The sequence below is a fragment of the Trichomycterus rosablanca genome, chromosome 5 (assembly GCF_030014385.1).
Source record: "Trichomycterus rosablanca isolate fTriRos1 chromosome 5, fTriRos1.hap1, whole genome shotgun sequence".
NCBI classification, from domain to species: domain Eukaryota; kingdom Metazoa; phylum Chordata; class Actinopteri; order Siluriformes; family Trichomycteridae; genus Trichomycterus; species Trichomycterus rosablanca.
Window position 1 is genome coordinate 27,559,093 of NC_085992.1, and position 15,645 is coordinate 27,574,737.

At 36.4% G+C, this 15,645-nt stretch overlaps 1 protein-coding gene across 3 annotated transcripts in view; it reads right to left on the bottom strand.

The window, feature by feature from the left end:
* The window catches only part of LOC134315027 (cullin-9), a 56,090-nt gene that overhangs the window by 6,518 nt on the left and 33,927 nt on the right, over positions 1-15,645 (bottom strand). For all 3 annotated transcript variants that reach the window (XM_062995933.1, XM_062995934.1, XM_062995932.1), the window contains 12 exons: positions 15,302-15,446; positions 14,282-14,472; positions 12,799-13,052; positions 7,847-8,222; positions 7,517-7,657; positions 7,034-7,198; positions 6,505-6,668; positions 4,574-4,667; positions 4,404-4,478; positions 4,196-4,306; positions 2,173-2,290; positions 1,944-2,077 (listed from right to left, as the gene is read on the bottom strand). In XM_062995933.1, the coding sequence (XP_062852003.1) occupies positions 1,944-2,077; positions 2,173-2,290; positions 4,196-4,306; positions 4,404-4,478; positions 4,574-4,667; positions 6,505-6,668; positions 7,034-7,198; positions 7,517-7,657; positions 7,847-8,222; positions 12,799-13,052; positions 14,282-14,472; positions 15,302-15,446 (1,968 nt within the window). The remainder of the gene's footprint in view (positions 1-1,943; positions 2,078-2,172; positions 2,291-4,195; positions 4,307-4,403; positions 4,479-4,573; positions 4,668-6,504; positions 6,669-7,033; positions 7,199-7,516; positions 7,658-7,846; positions 8,223-12,798; positions 13,053-14,281; positions 14,473-15,301; positions 15,447-15,645) is intronic.

Genomic DNA, 15,645 nt, shown 5'->3' on the forward strand with positions numbered 1-15,645 from the left:
ATTTCATGTTGTCTTAATTGTAACTAAATGTTTGCAAGAAGTCTTTCTGAGGTTCTAGATCTCAGGAATGTTTTAATGCTTTTAATTTTTCCTTATGTAAAGCACTTTGAATTGCCACTGTGTATGAAAGGTGCTATACAAATAAACTTGCCTTGCCTTGCCTAATATAAGACAGATAGTTGCAACATCTATATTACCTATATCAAATGTAACTGCCACCATTAACATAAGTGGACAATTGCAACATTCATTGCATTTTAGCCCACTCTTTTTTGCAGAATTGATTTTATATTCATCCCTATTCTGAGAACTTTTGAATATAACCTGCCTGTTTAAGGTCCTGTCATACAATTGAATAGGATTCAAGTCAGGACTTCGACCAAACCCTTCATTTTGTTTCTTTTAAACCATTCGGTGCTCTCCAACACAAGGGGAATGTCTGAACATGAGTGTGTGATTTGACACTCAAGTGCAATTAAATTCTGCAGCAAGAAAATGATGCTAAGCACAAGAATATTCTATCAATTCTTGCAAGTCTCCCAGGCCCTAAACCAACAAAGCTTCTACTTAAGCAATAGAACACGAGAGGGAGTGTGTTATCACGAATAACATCACGGCTGTGATTCAGTCGCAGGCACGAGCCGAAGGCGAGTGCCATAGATCATCACAGCCGTGATGTTATTCGCAATAACACACGACCTCGAGTGTTCTATTGCTTTTATACAACAGTTTTTACAAAATAAATAAAGAAAATAAATCAAAGAAGCCCTGAATTTCATAATAAATATGCTTTAATATTGACAATACCTTCCACCAAAAAGTAGTTCCACAACGAATATAAAGTTTAACACTACAAAGCAGACATCCCAAGTTGCAAAAACTCATTTCAGGGAGGTAAGAACAACAAGAAGAAAAAGGCTAGAACCTCCGAAGGGAAAAAAGAAATAAAAAACCTCTTGCACACACCAAAGGACATGGGTGATAACAGAACTTTTAGGAGCTGCTAACTGGGCTATTAAACTAACTTTTTGTGGTTCAAACACATTAATGTTCCCTACATAGTGCACTAGATTGTGTATCAGATCACGGATTTATGTTCCCTACATAGTGCACTAGATAGTGAATTAGACAATTGATTTATGTTCCCTACACAGTGCGCTAGATTGTATATCAGATCACGGATTTAAAAGCGGGGAAAAAAGTCTGTGTCGCCTGCGTGCGCGTTTGTGTGCATGAAGCTTGTCGTTACTGGCAACGCGTCAGTGGAGTAATACAGTTGTGGTGTGAAAAGGCCAGGTTACAACGCTTCTCAACCAATCAGATTGTAAGGTCGGAACTAACTGTTGTATAAATACCATCACACTACCACCACTATGTCTAGCTGTCGGTATAATGTTCTTATTACTATTGTGGAATGCTATTTTGGGCATATGTCTTCCAAAAGACTCGTGTGTCCACAGAACATTATCCCAAAAGACCTTGGTGTGCAGTGCTTTTTGCATTATCACTCACTTATGACTGTAATTTCTGCCCAATAATCTTCTAATGATGGAATTATAAACACTGACCATAACTGAGAAAAGCATTTATGATACTAACCACTTAATCCAAGTTACAATTTTAGACATCTGTCATTTGGGTTATCTGCTACTAATAGTTGTAGAAGCCACTGATTTTATGGACTGCAGCACTTGATTTACTTCACTGATAAATAGGTATTGGATTAGATGCACTTAATGTTTGAGCTGACAGAGTGGCATCAAATTAGTGCACATACACAGTACACTGTATGTGAATGAGGTAGTATGTAGTTTGGAATATCACTTCGGTAGTATGTGGTCAAATCTCTTAACAATAAGGTGTGCATTTAGACCTTAAGTACAAAATCATGCTTGTTTTCATTAGCAATATGCTTTATAGCAGGCATTTAAGTGAGAGCTTACTTGAGTGGAGTGCTGTAGGATAGCCACCAGGCGCTCCTGGATACGGCGTATAAGCTCCAGGCCAGTGTTAAGATGTTCTGGCTTCAGCAGTCGTACACAGGATGCCAGGTCTGTGCACTGCAGCAGTGTCTCTTCTGTACAATGCAAACAAAGATCTAAGTTTCATTATCTGCACGATGTTGTGAACAATAAATAAGTAAAAAATATATTATTAAACTTTGCCACCAACCAAGCAAGATCTGCAGGGCATTGGTGTGAAGGTCCAGTGCTTCTGTCTGTTGTTCCATGACGTCCATCTTCTCTGTATCCTGGTTGTAATAGCTGTATACACACGAGTAGGCCAACACCTGAGTGGAAACAAAAGTAAAATACAGTATTAGTAATGGCAAGCATATTGATTTTAATGATTATACATAGATTTTTTTAAAAAGACCATTCTAAAGCTCCTCAATGCCTACATGGGCTATGAATTGTACAACTTAAGTTACCACTAAGAAGCATTTAGAAGGTGCACTCCTGGTTCACAACCTTACAACATTGTCTCATGCAATTCCTTTACTGAAATCCACTCCACTATCACAGCTCCCACTAACACAGAGCACGTTTAAAAATCTAGGCATTTTCCAGGCCTCAAAGGGCAATGCACCAGATAATCTAGATCCCTTGTTATATCTGGAGAACAGGATATTGCTGTGTATATGAGGATTTTATATGGATGATGCAACATTTGCATTAGTGAAGACCTGACAATTAAAAAAATTGTATTCAGCCAAGTCTGTGGCGAGCTCATCTAAATATAAATAAATAAAATTCATTAATGATGCACGTTTCTGCAGCCCAGTACTTCTGTGTTTTGTTCAGTGTACTGATATTTCATTTTTGGTTTATTCATATACAGCGGGACGTGACAGAACTATTTAAAAACTGTGCAACTGTCAAACAGTGACAGGTAAACATTTTTGAAAACCCACCTGAATGACAATACATGTTAAGCTCCTCTTATAGTACAAGTAGCAAAGGGATACCCCTGTTACACAAAAATAATGTGCTTTACCTTAAATAAAACAGTTAAAAGTTATTAGAGATGCTGTGTAACCATGTTTGGGAAACATTAGCATTTCAATGTGTCTAAACTCCCTTTATAGTTTAAAATCGGCAAGAATTTGAAATTATTTAATAGCTGAAGGACCTCCCCCCCCCCCCCACACACACGCATTACATTCTTCCATATATTGTTATGACTTAATATATTTAGGCAAAAGCCTAAATATATATAATATTTTGGGCAGGAGCAAGAACTGCTCTGTAGGTCATGGGATCACTCACCCATCACACTGGTGTTTATATACAGTATGTCTGCTGTGCGGTCCCAAAGTCATGTAATACTCTACTTGATGGATTGTATGGATTGTGTGGGAGCAGGACATGATACATTGTCCAGTACGTTACTGTTTAAAGAAATTTGACACCTATGCAAACTAGGATGTACACCCATTTTTAGTCTTAACAGCACAATAACTGCTGTCATCACTTACTTAATTGCTCACTTATTACACTTTTGCTTGTTAATTTTGGCATGCAGTTGGCACTCTGTAAACAAGCTCACATGGCTGCATCTAAATATATATTTTTGTGTTGACCTGCACACTTATGAAAACACACTTACAAAATAAAAATCGAAAAAGCTGAAATCTCCAGTCATGGCTGTTTGTAAATCAGCTTTCACATAGCTTTTACAGAATTTTTTTTTATTCAAACAAAGAGTATATTGTCTGAAGTGACTGCCTGTTATCGTGCTCACTATGTAAAAATCAAGGTTTTGGTTATCTTTTTACGTTATGCTACTCTGTATTGAACTGAGCACCTGTGGACGTGACCAAGAACAGACTGTTCTGTGAATAAACAGGAATTGAAACTACCTCACAGAAGATGAAGGGCCAAAAACAGGAGAGAAGAGTGCAGAAAGTAATACAACCCCAGTGAAAAACAGGGGAGTGGGAGACCACATGTTCCTCAAACAGTTTAGAAAGTCTCTTTCTGGTCTACAGTGCTGCTCTGTAATTGTACTTAAACAATCAGTCTGATTTTTCTACCACATTTATTACCTTAATTGCTTTATAATTTCTAATGTGCACTAAGTATATGTGCAAAATGAAAAGCTAGAACTGGGCTTTGTAAAAAGAATAAAAATAAATAAATAAATGAAACAAAAAGTACAAACCGAAAATTTAAGAAGTAAATTGAATGCTAACCTTGCGTGCTTGAGCAAGAATCTTGCAGGCGTCAATAACGAATGTCAGAGATTTCATTTGCAAAGCTTCATTGATAGAAGACACCTTATTTTCCAGACTGATGGCAAAATCCTAAAATGGGTTACAAACAGAAAGAAATGAGCTACTATTAATATGTAATACAATATTACAAAACTATACATTATTATGATGCACAGATCTCACAAACCTTGGCCTGATTATGAAAAGTACATCTCTCATTATAGTCCTGAAACTTCTTTTCTTGTCTTGCAGCTTTACTCACCTGTATTGAGACATACATTATTAAAATCTGTAAACAATAATGATATAATGATAACTATCGTGCCAGTTAATTATTATTATTTAATAATTACTCACCATGGCTGAACAGTTGTAATAATCTTTATGAGTGGGTTTCCATGGCTTCAGACACCTCCAGCAAAACCCATGGTTACATTTGGCACAGGTCATACTATAAGATCAAACACAGGTTTTTCTTTATGTTTCATACAGTTTGAAAATAGATTGCAACCATAATCAGGTGCCTCTAGGGGTGCTTTTACACACCTTAGTTGACAAGAGTAAGAGAACCAAGCGTAAAATTGACACACATGGGTTTTTCTTTTAAAGCTCATTTTAAGTTTAGTTTAAGTTTTCACCTTTATTTGGTTGTTATAACATAAACAAGTCATTTCTAAATCTAACAAATGATTGTTGCATATATTTTAAAAGTCATGGTAGCAGTACACAAGTTAAACACACTATCAGTAAACCCGTGTTTGACAATGAGAAAAAGGCCAATATCATGTATTTAAACTAAAATAGGCAAATCTGTGTACTAAATGTACTAAAATATAAAAAAAGCTGTGATGAATGAAACTCTTGCTATATGGATGTTTGTTTTATGCTCAGCATGTTTTCTGAATTACCCCTGAGAGTTAAACATGTAGTCTACAGTTTTTATTGTCACTCTTTGCATTCAAGTCAAATGAAGTTTGAAAGTTTGATTAAAACATACTCAATTGTGCTGGTGTCGAGTTACTGTAGGTGTAAGACAAGTTTAAGTCAAGGGGTATACCATGAAAAAAATTACCTGTCATTGCTGACCTCTTTTATTATTATTATTATTATTATTTATACTCACGCAACTTAATCCCAACTGAACATTAGAAGCCATTTGCTAACTATTCTATCAGTATACATCATTTTACACATGCCCAGGATTGGAAAGTGTCATTATGGCTCTCACGAGAGAGAAATACCAGCCTTCCCACCCAGAGAGTAGTAGATTAGCAGTAGAAGATTAAAACCCCAAATTTTTCACTTGTCATTAAACTTGGTTGTATGTTTCAATCAATTTACTTTCACTGTTTACTGAGATTACATGTCGTACATTTTCATTCAATTTATTTACTTCAAAATGTTGTGGGAAACCTTTACAGACTAGAATAGGCTGTGGCAGCCACAAAGTGGAGGCCAACATTATACTTATGCTTTTTGGAATGTGATGTCCAACAAGCTCATGGTTGTGTGTTCACATACTTTGGGACATTTAGTGTATATACACATCTGATTTTATTTAAATTTTATTTAAAGTGATTGCTATCAGTTGATGAACATACATGCAAAAAAAGTAGCAATCATGGAGCTTTCTAAAGTTCTCAAAACAAAATTGTTACATGAAATGAAAAGTAAGTTTGTAAGTGCAAAGTTGGGGAAACCCTGAGCATACGTCCTCCAAAAAATTTGTTATGCAGGATTTTACAACATGTTCTTGAAAGGCAGAAGAAAAGCAAGCAGTCACTTGATAAAGCATTGCAGGATGACCTAAAATTGCAAGAACAACAGTTCACAATAACAGAAATAAGCTTGCATAGCCTAACCCATTTGTGCTATTTTGATCAGATTGGCTGCAACTGGCAGCAACAGAGCTGACAAGCTGGGCTTGCAGGCGACACATATGAAGTAATATTTTGAAAAAATGGGCTAAATGTCTGGGCCGCACCTCCAAGTGTATTAGCTGCAGGGGACCACAGGGGTTAAAACCCCTGTCCTAGTCAATCTTTTGACTTTCTGATCTTCTGACCCACTAAACATTATGGCAAGAGAAATGCTTCAGAAATCTCAGAAATGTTTTTGTTATAAATATGAACATACAAGCTATCATTTATAAGAATAAAGTAAAAAAAAATTATAAGACAATACACACTAAAAACATATTACATTAGTCAAAACTTGATTCCTTCAGCTGTATGGTGTCATGTGTACCAGTATATGTTCCAAATGTGTGAGTGTATAGGTACACTTACTGAAGGCATCCCTCATTTTTCTCGATCTGTGCCTGGCAGCTTGGGCAGCGCTTTGAGATGAGTTTGGCAAGATGTTTACTCTGGGCCTCCATGCTCATTCCCTCATAGAAGCCTCCGTCATCCATCCACTGAGACATGTGACTGCAGCTGGCTGGATAATGAGCCTTGAGAAAAGAATAAAAATAAAAGTATGCAGATGGTTAACAATACACGATTAGGTATGTAAGGGATACATTGTTTAGTGTATGGTTCAGTGATATCTACAATAATCTATTTAATATCTTTAGCAAATTCATTTCAGCAGCCAAAAAAGATGATGGAACCACACAATTACAAATACTACTGAATACTACTACTAATGTTTAGTAGTGCTTACATTTAAAATTCTATTTTCAGCAATGAGTTAGTCTGTTGGACCTAAAAATGGCCTAACTGTGGTCTGTAGAAAATTACCCAGTTGGTTGGTACTTGTTTACATCTACAGACAGCAGGAAAGTACACTAAGTCTAGCTCTGAAGCTGTTTCTTACCTCAGGAAAGTTACAGCTAAAGCAGGAGGACCAGTAGCACTTGGAGCAGGTGCCCATGCTGCCAATATTTTCCTTGCAAAGAATTTGGTCACAGCCCTGAGGATTGGTGCACCAGGTCAGGTTGGAGCAGCACTCCACGTAGCCACGCAGGAGAGCGTTCTCATACTGCAAGAAACACAAACAGCAATACAAAGATTATTCACACTTTTCTTTTACTTTCAAACAACTGACCTTAATAATGGAAAGAAAAACAGTACAGGTCCTTAATGCACCTATTTGCATTGACCCCACCTTGAATTTTTAACCCTTAAGGAACCATGCTTTAATGTTATGTCTCAATTTGAAGACAATTTTCTGAACATAGCGTCATCCTGCATACTTTATTGCTGATATTTCTGAGTTTGCACATTATTACACATGCATATTAATTAGAGTCTATGTGATCAATTAATTGTAAAGCAGAATTGTAAAAGTCATTCAGACCTTTGAAAGGGTATCCTTGTCAGTTATGACTTCGTAGAAGAACTTGGAAGTGGGCTGTGCACGACAGTCAGTGATTGGACAGTTGCAGTTCATGACTAGGTTCTGTTCAATTCTTGCAGTTAGGTACTTCTGCCAGCATGACTGAAAAAAAAAAGGAAACCTCATTCAGTGTCAGTATTCACAACATTACATATTAGTTTATCATAAAATAAAAAAGTACATAATATGCTTAATAAATAGTTAAGACAATTTAATTTAGACAAATGTATTATCTATTTAAATGTGCATGTCTCTGTTATGTGCTTAATCACTCTTAGACTGAATATTTACCTTGCAGCAGTAGTGCATGCAGCTAAGCATCTTAGGCTGGGACTCGCTATTCCCAGACTGAGGCATGAAACACACTGGACAAGGACTCATGGGACTGGGAGGAGGTTGAGGATTGCGGATCTTGAGGCCAGCAGCCAGGACCAGTGCATCTGGATCGTCTGTGTAGCGCTGGATCAACATGTCTATGTTCCACTTGCAGTGCATGAGCAGGTGCTTGGCCCAGTCCACATCCAGACTAAGCGTGTCGGCTACCTGCTGGACGGTATGCTGCATCAGCTGCTTCACCTCCTCCTGGGCCATAGTGCGACCCATCGAGAAGAGAACAGTCTCAAACACCCCATCCTCCGGCTGCTGTGGGGCTATAAGACCTTTCACGCTGTGGAGGGAGACAGACATACACAGCACATTATGTTTGAATGTGTCTGTTAAGTTCACCAGTCATGTATTTTTCAGGTTTTCAAGTAGTTTCTCATCTGCGTTTGGCATTAGAAAATAAAATATAGTGCAGGTTCAAGTGTATTATTAAAAAATTACTATGCAGGTGGTAGTACAATGTATTAATAATTAGTACAATGTTTAGAACAAAGGAGGCCTGTAGTAGCATCAACTATGGTTTTAAATAGGCTGTATAAAAATATACATTAAAAACTATATTAAAATGTTTTATCTGCATGTTTTGCAACTTAATTTCTATCACATAATTTTCTCCATTATTTAAAGAATGAAAAAAATAAATAAAAAACCAACAAACATGAAGATTTTGCTTTACTTTTTAAATATAATGAAACAAAGGCAAAACTGCCTTTTTTCTAAACATCATCGTGTAAATTAAATAATTTGAATAAAGTTAATTGCAATTAAATCTGATGTGTGTACATAATCATTGAAACAATTATGTGGTGTGTATATAATATATACAGTTATATATAATATACAATACATATAGTTGTCTCAGTATTCTAGGTTTAGAACTGGGTTCTCTGGGTTCTTTTATCTTTCCTCTAACTACAAGATAAATTTTTGACAAGAATTTGTCATCATTTTAATGGCCCTTAAACACAATCAACAGATAATAAATGTAATTTCCTGTACTACCACTGGCTCTGTGCTGGAGCTTGTGCTCAGTTAGGAAACCAGTAAGCCAGCAAAGATGTTTAACACTTCAAATCCACCCATATTTAAATCTAGCAGAACAAGTTTTTGTTTATCCAGAGTAAAGTCGCACTTGTTCGTTGTGGTTGCCTATACAACATACATGTTTCTTCACTGGACCAGTAACTTATGGATTAGTTCTGTATTTAATCAAGATGTTGATTCAAAGGATGAGAACATTCCAAATTGTATGGTATTGTACTACATAGCAGACACTGGCAATTTGGTCATTTTGACAACTCATTTACTTAATTCTAAATTCGCACTGCACAAGGAACACAACACATTGGCTTGAAGGCTTTTATTGAAAACTGGTTATGTGTAGTTTAAAAAAGAGCAAATATCAGCAACACAAAGTTAAAGTCGTCATGGACACAAAGTTATTTGTTTCATTAAGGTTCAGCACTGAGAAATGTGCTTATTTTTTGCCAGTGTGAAACAATCCTAGTTTGATTTTAGCAGATAATTGCTACTTTGTTGATGGTCAAAATAAATTGAACTAATACAATTCCAAACACATTTTACAGGTTAGATGTTTCTCCTTAACAGTCATACTGAGTCTTAAACTGGAGATTAAATAGTGTGCATCATCAGCACAGCATCAATGGTACCATGAACAAACTATATAGTAAGCATTTGTAAATTGAGACACAGCCCATATAATTGTAAGCATACAAGTTGTTTCCAAGTAACTGACTAATTTTTATGATTTGCTTTTGAATTAAACCTGTATTGATCACATGGAGAGAGTAGTTTACTGAATGTTATATAAATAAACGCTCAGTGCTCCACACAAAAAAAAAAGTTCCACACATAAAAACAAGGTACTAGTAGACCACTAAAAAGTGGTTTAGTCCGGATAAACTACCAATACTAATGTGCAGGAGTTCTAAATGATTAAGTAATACTACATTATCTTAAACAGTTAAGTGAAATAGCAAAGACCCTCAAAATCGTGATACTGTAGTTGTGATTTGGCAACCCTGCTTATGAAAGCCAAGAGACCAGAAAAAACCCTTAAGGTCAGCAAGCAAACAGCAATTTGGGCTATGAAAGCAAAAATGCTCCAGATGTAAAAATAAAGCACTGTTATTCTTTGATGAGTAGAAATCAAAACAAATTTCCAAGAATTAGCACATAACATATCTTACTGCTAAGAGTGAGATAAACAGCCAACTCAACAAAACATGCAGAATATGCATTTTAACTATAAATTGGTCAATTGTACCCAGCTACAAAAACAGTATGCAGCACAGAGAGTCCAAGTGCATCAGTGGAAAAGGCACATTTGAGCCTATGTTTATTCACTTATAAAGATCAGTGTGAAAGTGGTTTCTACAATCTACAAAAGCCATCTGTTACAGTCATTATCAAAACAGTCATATGTGTTTTATATTTAATTCTTTTTCAAAGATTTACTTGTATTTATTTATATTTAACTAGATACAAGAATTGTGCAGACAACTTGAGGATATGAAGGCACAAGGAACATTTTGGAATACTTATTTTTACACTTAGAATAGCATACAGCTATATAATCCTGTAAAAGAAATAACTGCCTTTGTTATTGCATATTTATCATAATAATTTTAGATAATTAAGCAAAACTTAACAAAACACATTCTGTAAAATATATATATTTTTAAGGAACAAGGTTGTGCAACACAAAAATTACTCTAGTAAAGAACTAACCACCCTTTTGGTTACAACCACAAAACATAAACTAATGCAAACTTTAGGCTAAATTAGCTATTAGAACAGAACAAAGTTCGATTTTAGCCATTTTATCTTTTACTTGTTTTGATGACTAAATTGTTTAATTCTGTTGTGTGTGTATTTTTGGCATTAGCAATAAGTACATTTTAGCCAATACTTCTACAGTAACTATATGCAACAATCCAATACAATTTCAGAAGAGCTAGCAAGAAAAAGTTTAAATACTGTATATCCACCTGGAAACTCTTTACCAAAGAAAGGAAACCTTGGAAGAGAGGTGGATATACCCAAATCTAGTGAAAATTTCCCCCAAACTCAGCAACAACTCATCCAGGATGTCATAAACAATGCCAAAGTAATAACATTGATAATTATTCAGACAACACTGTCCTAGGGACTCTGCATTTGTTTTATTATTTATCATTCAAAATCCAAAAAAGGCACCTGGACGACCCCCAAACCTTTCGGAAAATGTTGTATGGACTGATCATTAAACACCATACCCAAACAACATACATGGCAGCGAAAGTATAATGGTATGGGTTGCTTAGCTGTGGCGAATGTATAGAACTAAATACCTACTAAGATACTAAGATATCAAAATATAAATCTATGTTTACATTCTGACTTGAACATAACAGGAAATTGTGTATAAACCGAGCAGTCAATAGCAGAAAAAATAGCAGTGTGTCTGATTACAAGACACACTGACCTGAAAGACAAAAAGTATCAAGTGCTGTGAAAAAAAAAAAGTCGAATATGCAAGAACAAAGGCAGTCAAAAACAGACCAATGACTCTTTTACAGCATTGCATATACAGACTTCTGCATATGTTACAACACCTCTTTTAAATTCCATGGGTGTCGTTTTATCCTAAGTTAAAATAAGCCTCTTTTTTTATTTGCACAGTTGTTGAGACACGTTACTGTCAATAAGTTGGATTTAGCTTAAAATGAAACGTATTAAGTACACTAAAATGTGCAGGAAAAATGTCATATTTAAGTTTCTCTCCTCATAGAGAGGGTGTTAACTTATTTTCGCAAAACATGCAGACAGCTGAACGTGAGCATGATTAAAACCTCATCTTAATCTCATTTCAAACAACAGACAATAATATGTTGATATAAATAAAACTATATAATTGACTTTATACAACTGTTAGCAACAGGTGTGGCTGAAACACCTAAACTTCATAATTTGGAAGTGTGTCCACATGCTCACCAGTATGCCTGCACACAATATGTATTTGTGCTAGTTATATTTACTTACTTTTTGTCAAAAAGGCACATAAAACGCACACTCATTCTGTACATAGATAGTCAAATCAAATGTATTTAAAGTTTTAAACTCCAAAAGTTACATCCAGAAATTCGTAAGCAGGTTCACATTTCCATTTATACTAAATAGTATTGCAAATTATGAACTATTTTACATACTGTATAGGACTGAAACAGCTGCAGTGTAGCTATCAGTGCAACTCAAGTGACCTGTCTCTAACCTTGCTATTCAGTATTAAATTGTTCTTTTTCCTCATCAATAACCTTAAAGAGACCTGCACATTCTCCATATTGTATTCCTACTTAGCAGTAAGTAAGTTTCACTTGCATTAGCCATGTGGCTGCTAGTTAGATCATATAACTGCAGATATTTTTTGGCATTCAGGAACTTTGGATCATTTAGCAAAACAACACTGGCATAAATCCTGCGACCGATCCGCAGCATTCTGCTATCAAACATCAGACATCCCAGATAAGTGCAAGAGAGACTGAGTTTGGATGCCGGCACCAAGGCAGTAGAAAATGACTCAAGAAAATAGGCCACTAATATTTCTATTAAATGTTGTCACCCTATTGCAATACACAACTAATATACGAATGATAGTGACCGAAAGAGATGAGACGATGTGCTTGTGCTGGTGAAATCCCATATTAAAGAATCATTTCTCATTTTATACACTAAAAACTAAACCAGCCCTGAGATAAAAGAGAAACTTCCAATGGACGCAGCACACTTTACAGTACAGTAACATAACTGCCTGCCTTCACCCTACCCCTGCTCAAATGGACAAGGGTTAAGGGTCACACCTGGTGTCGGCCTTGCTGCTGCTGTTTGAGCCCTTGCTCAGGCCCAGCCTGCTGAAGAAGTGCGCCTGGCTTTTCTGAGGAGTAGAGGGGTCCTCCAGCAAAAACTCTACAATGTGGGGATTGTCCTCGTTGCGGCGGATGTAGCCCTTGTTAATGATTTGCATTATGCAGGAGAGCACATCTGTGGTGCTGCAGCTGAAGGGAAACGAGCTGGAAGTGCGAGCGGCCTCCTGCTTTTGACATGTGTCCAAAACCTGCAGTATGGCAAATACAAAGAGAATTAGAAAAGACATCTGAACACGGTGAGCTGATTACCAAATAAGACCAGTCTAGAATTTGTATACAGCTGCAATGTCTCACAAGCTTGTTGAATTAACATGTACGAATGTTCCAATTAGCATGTACAATATTCCAATGCTCAAGTTGGGCACCAATATTGGCTAAGTATTGCCTCATACAATACGACTGTAAGAGTTGCTCAAAATGTTTTAAACCATAATACCTTAAGCTGTAAAAATAAAAAATTTTGTCATGACACTGCTGCACAGCTGTGGGTTTACCCTAGTTACATTAGTTTCATTTTATTTCATTAGCCGGTCTGGTTCCACCGGAGAAACACTGGAAGCAAAAGCTCTATTGCAATCCATCACAGGGCTTCAGATAGCTAATCATATCGTGTAGACACACGACCAGCCAATAGCACTGTAGAAACTCGAACTCAGGTGGCGGGCAAATGTAGTAGACTGCTGCACCACCAAGCGCCCCTGTTCAGTAGTCTAAATTATTATTCCATATTTTAACTATTACCTTTTGGGGGGCTTGGATATAAAAAATTTTTTTACATTACGCTATAACTAAGGTCCTAACTAATTCATGGCCATGAAAAATCAGTGAAATGAGCTGTTTCCGGTGTAATATGCAATTTGCTGTGAAATTACAACTTTAAGTTTTGTGTTCAGCAATTTAACATTTTTCATTAGCGTAGCATTTAAGTGCCTCACGTTTACTGGTTAATTTGCACTACAAGGCGGTCCCAGCAATCCTACGGCAATTCAGTTAGCAATCAGTCAGTCAAAATGTCCAAGATGTTGTGTAAAGTGTAAAGCAGCTAAAACAGTACTTGGGAAAACTCCCAACCAATTCTGAAGACACAGAGAAGGTTTTGTCAAAACACCGGCGAGTATTTTTGTCAGTGAGAGAATATGAAGCCTAACACCATCACTGGATATTCTAGGTTTACATTCAACCATTAAGGTAGGCTGTGCTGTGTATTGTAGCTTCCATTCATCCTAATATTTGATTTACTATTGTTATTTAATGACTGCTGTGAAATGTGGCACTTTTCTTTAAAAATCAGGCGGTTACCACTACAATCCTACACATGTAGGCATAATTAGGAAGTATATTCAGGTGCACCTAGCAACAATAATCTGCTGCTGTCCAAAATCCATTACAAACACACATGTAAAAAATCTGACTTGACCTTGAACACTAGGTTGTCGATATGCATCTCTTTCTCGTTCTTCATGATCTGAACGATGAGGCAATACAGGTAGTTTCGTTTTCTCTCCAGGATAATGGCTGCATCCTCATCCACATTCAGGTAGGTCTGCTTGGGTAGCAAGCAGTAGTAACTGTTCTGTGCCAGTGATTCTTGCTTTAACTTTAGAACCCCTATAGAGTCACAGAAAAATGTTAGTTAAAACTATTTTAACAGTTCATAAATAAATATGAATTTACATTAAGGAAAGCTTTTTATACAGATTATAAGATGCTTAGATATAAAACGAACATTCAGGAAATTTTCATTTAAACACAGGAACCTGCAGCAGGACAACAACCCCAAACATACAACCAATATTATTAAGAACTATCCTTAGTGTAAATAAACAGAGCCCTGATCTCAACACCACCGAGTCTGTCTAGAATAACATGACGAAACAGAAGGATTTGAGCAAACCTACAACCATAGGAGATCTGTGGTTAGTTCTCCAAGATGTTAGGAACAACCTCCCTTCTTATTCCCTTCAAAAACTGTGTGCAAGTGAAAAAATTGATGCTGTTTTGGTGGTCATACCAAATATCGATTTGATTCTCTTTTGTTCATTCACTTTGCATGTCTATCATTCTAACTTCATATATAACTATACATTTATACAAACATAATATTAAATATACACAGAAGGAATGTATAAAAGTGCTGCTCAACTCAAAGCTGCATGCAGCAAGCATAGTCCTAACCTTACTCTTGTAATGTAACTACTTTTTATTGCAGACAAGTCTTCCTGGTATTTAAAAATGTACTAGGTTTCTAGGTTAAGTTAATTGCCGTTGCAGTCTACCCAGGATCCAGCATGTCTGGATTGTGTTCACACCTAATCCCTACCCAGTAAAGGCCCCTGTTAAGAGTGCATGTCTAAGAAATAGGATTCATGTAATGCTATTATAATCCATGCCACAAATTATCTATATTTAGGATACCAATGAAACACTGGAAACTTACCAGTTAGGTGCTCACTCTGTACAGAATCCTGATTAAAACCTACATGAGTAAGAACGCCCCTCTCTGAAGTCATAGGTGTTAGAGCATCGGTCAGTACAGTTGAAGACAGGCCAGTTGCCTGCTGCAGATCTTCCACACTTACATTCTGAGAGAGGAAGAAGCAAGGGTAATGCAAGGAGATACAGAAAGCATGTAGAAAAATTAACAGCCTAATAATATACATTGTACGATGGATTAAAAAGTTTTTACACCCTTTGACTTTTGATTTTAATTAGAAATAATATACGGCCAATTTGTGGCTATTCAATCAAAGGAGCATTTGTGTGGTTGGGTACTGATGTTGG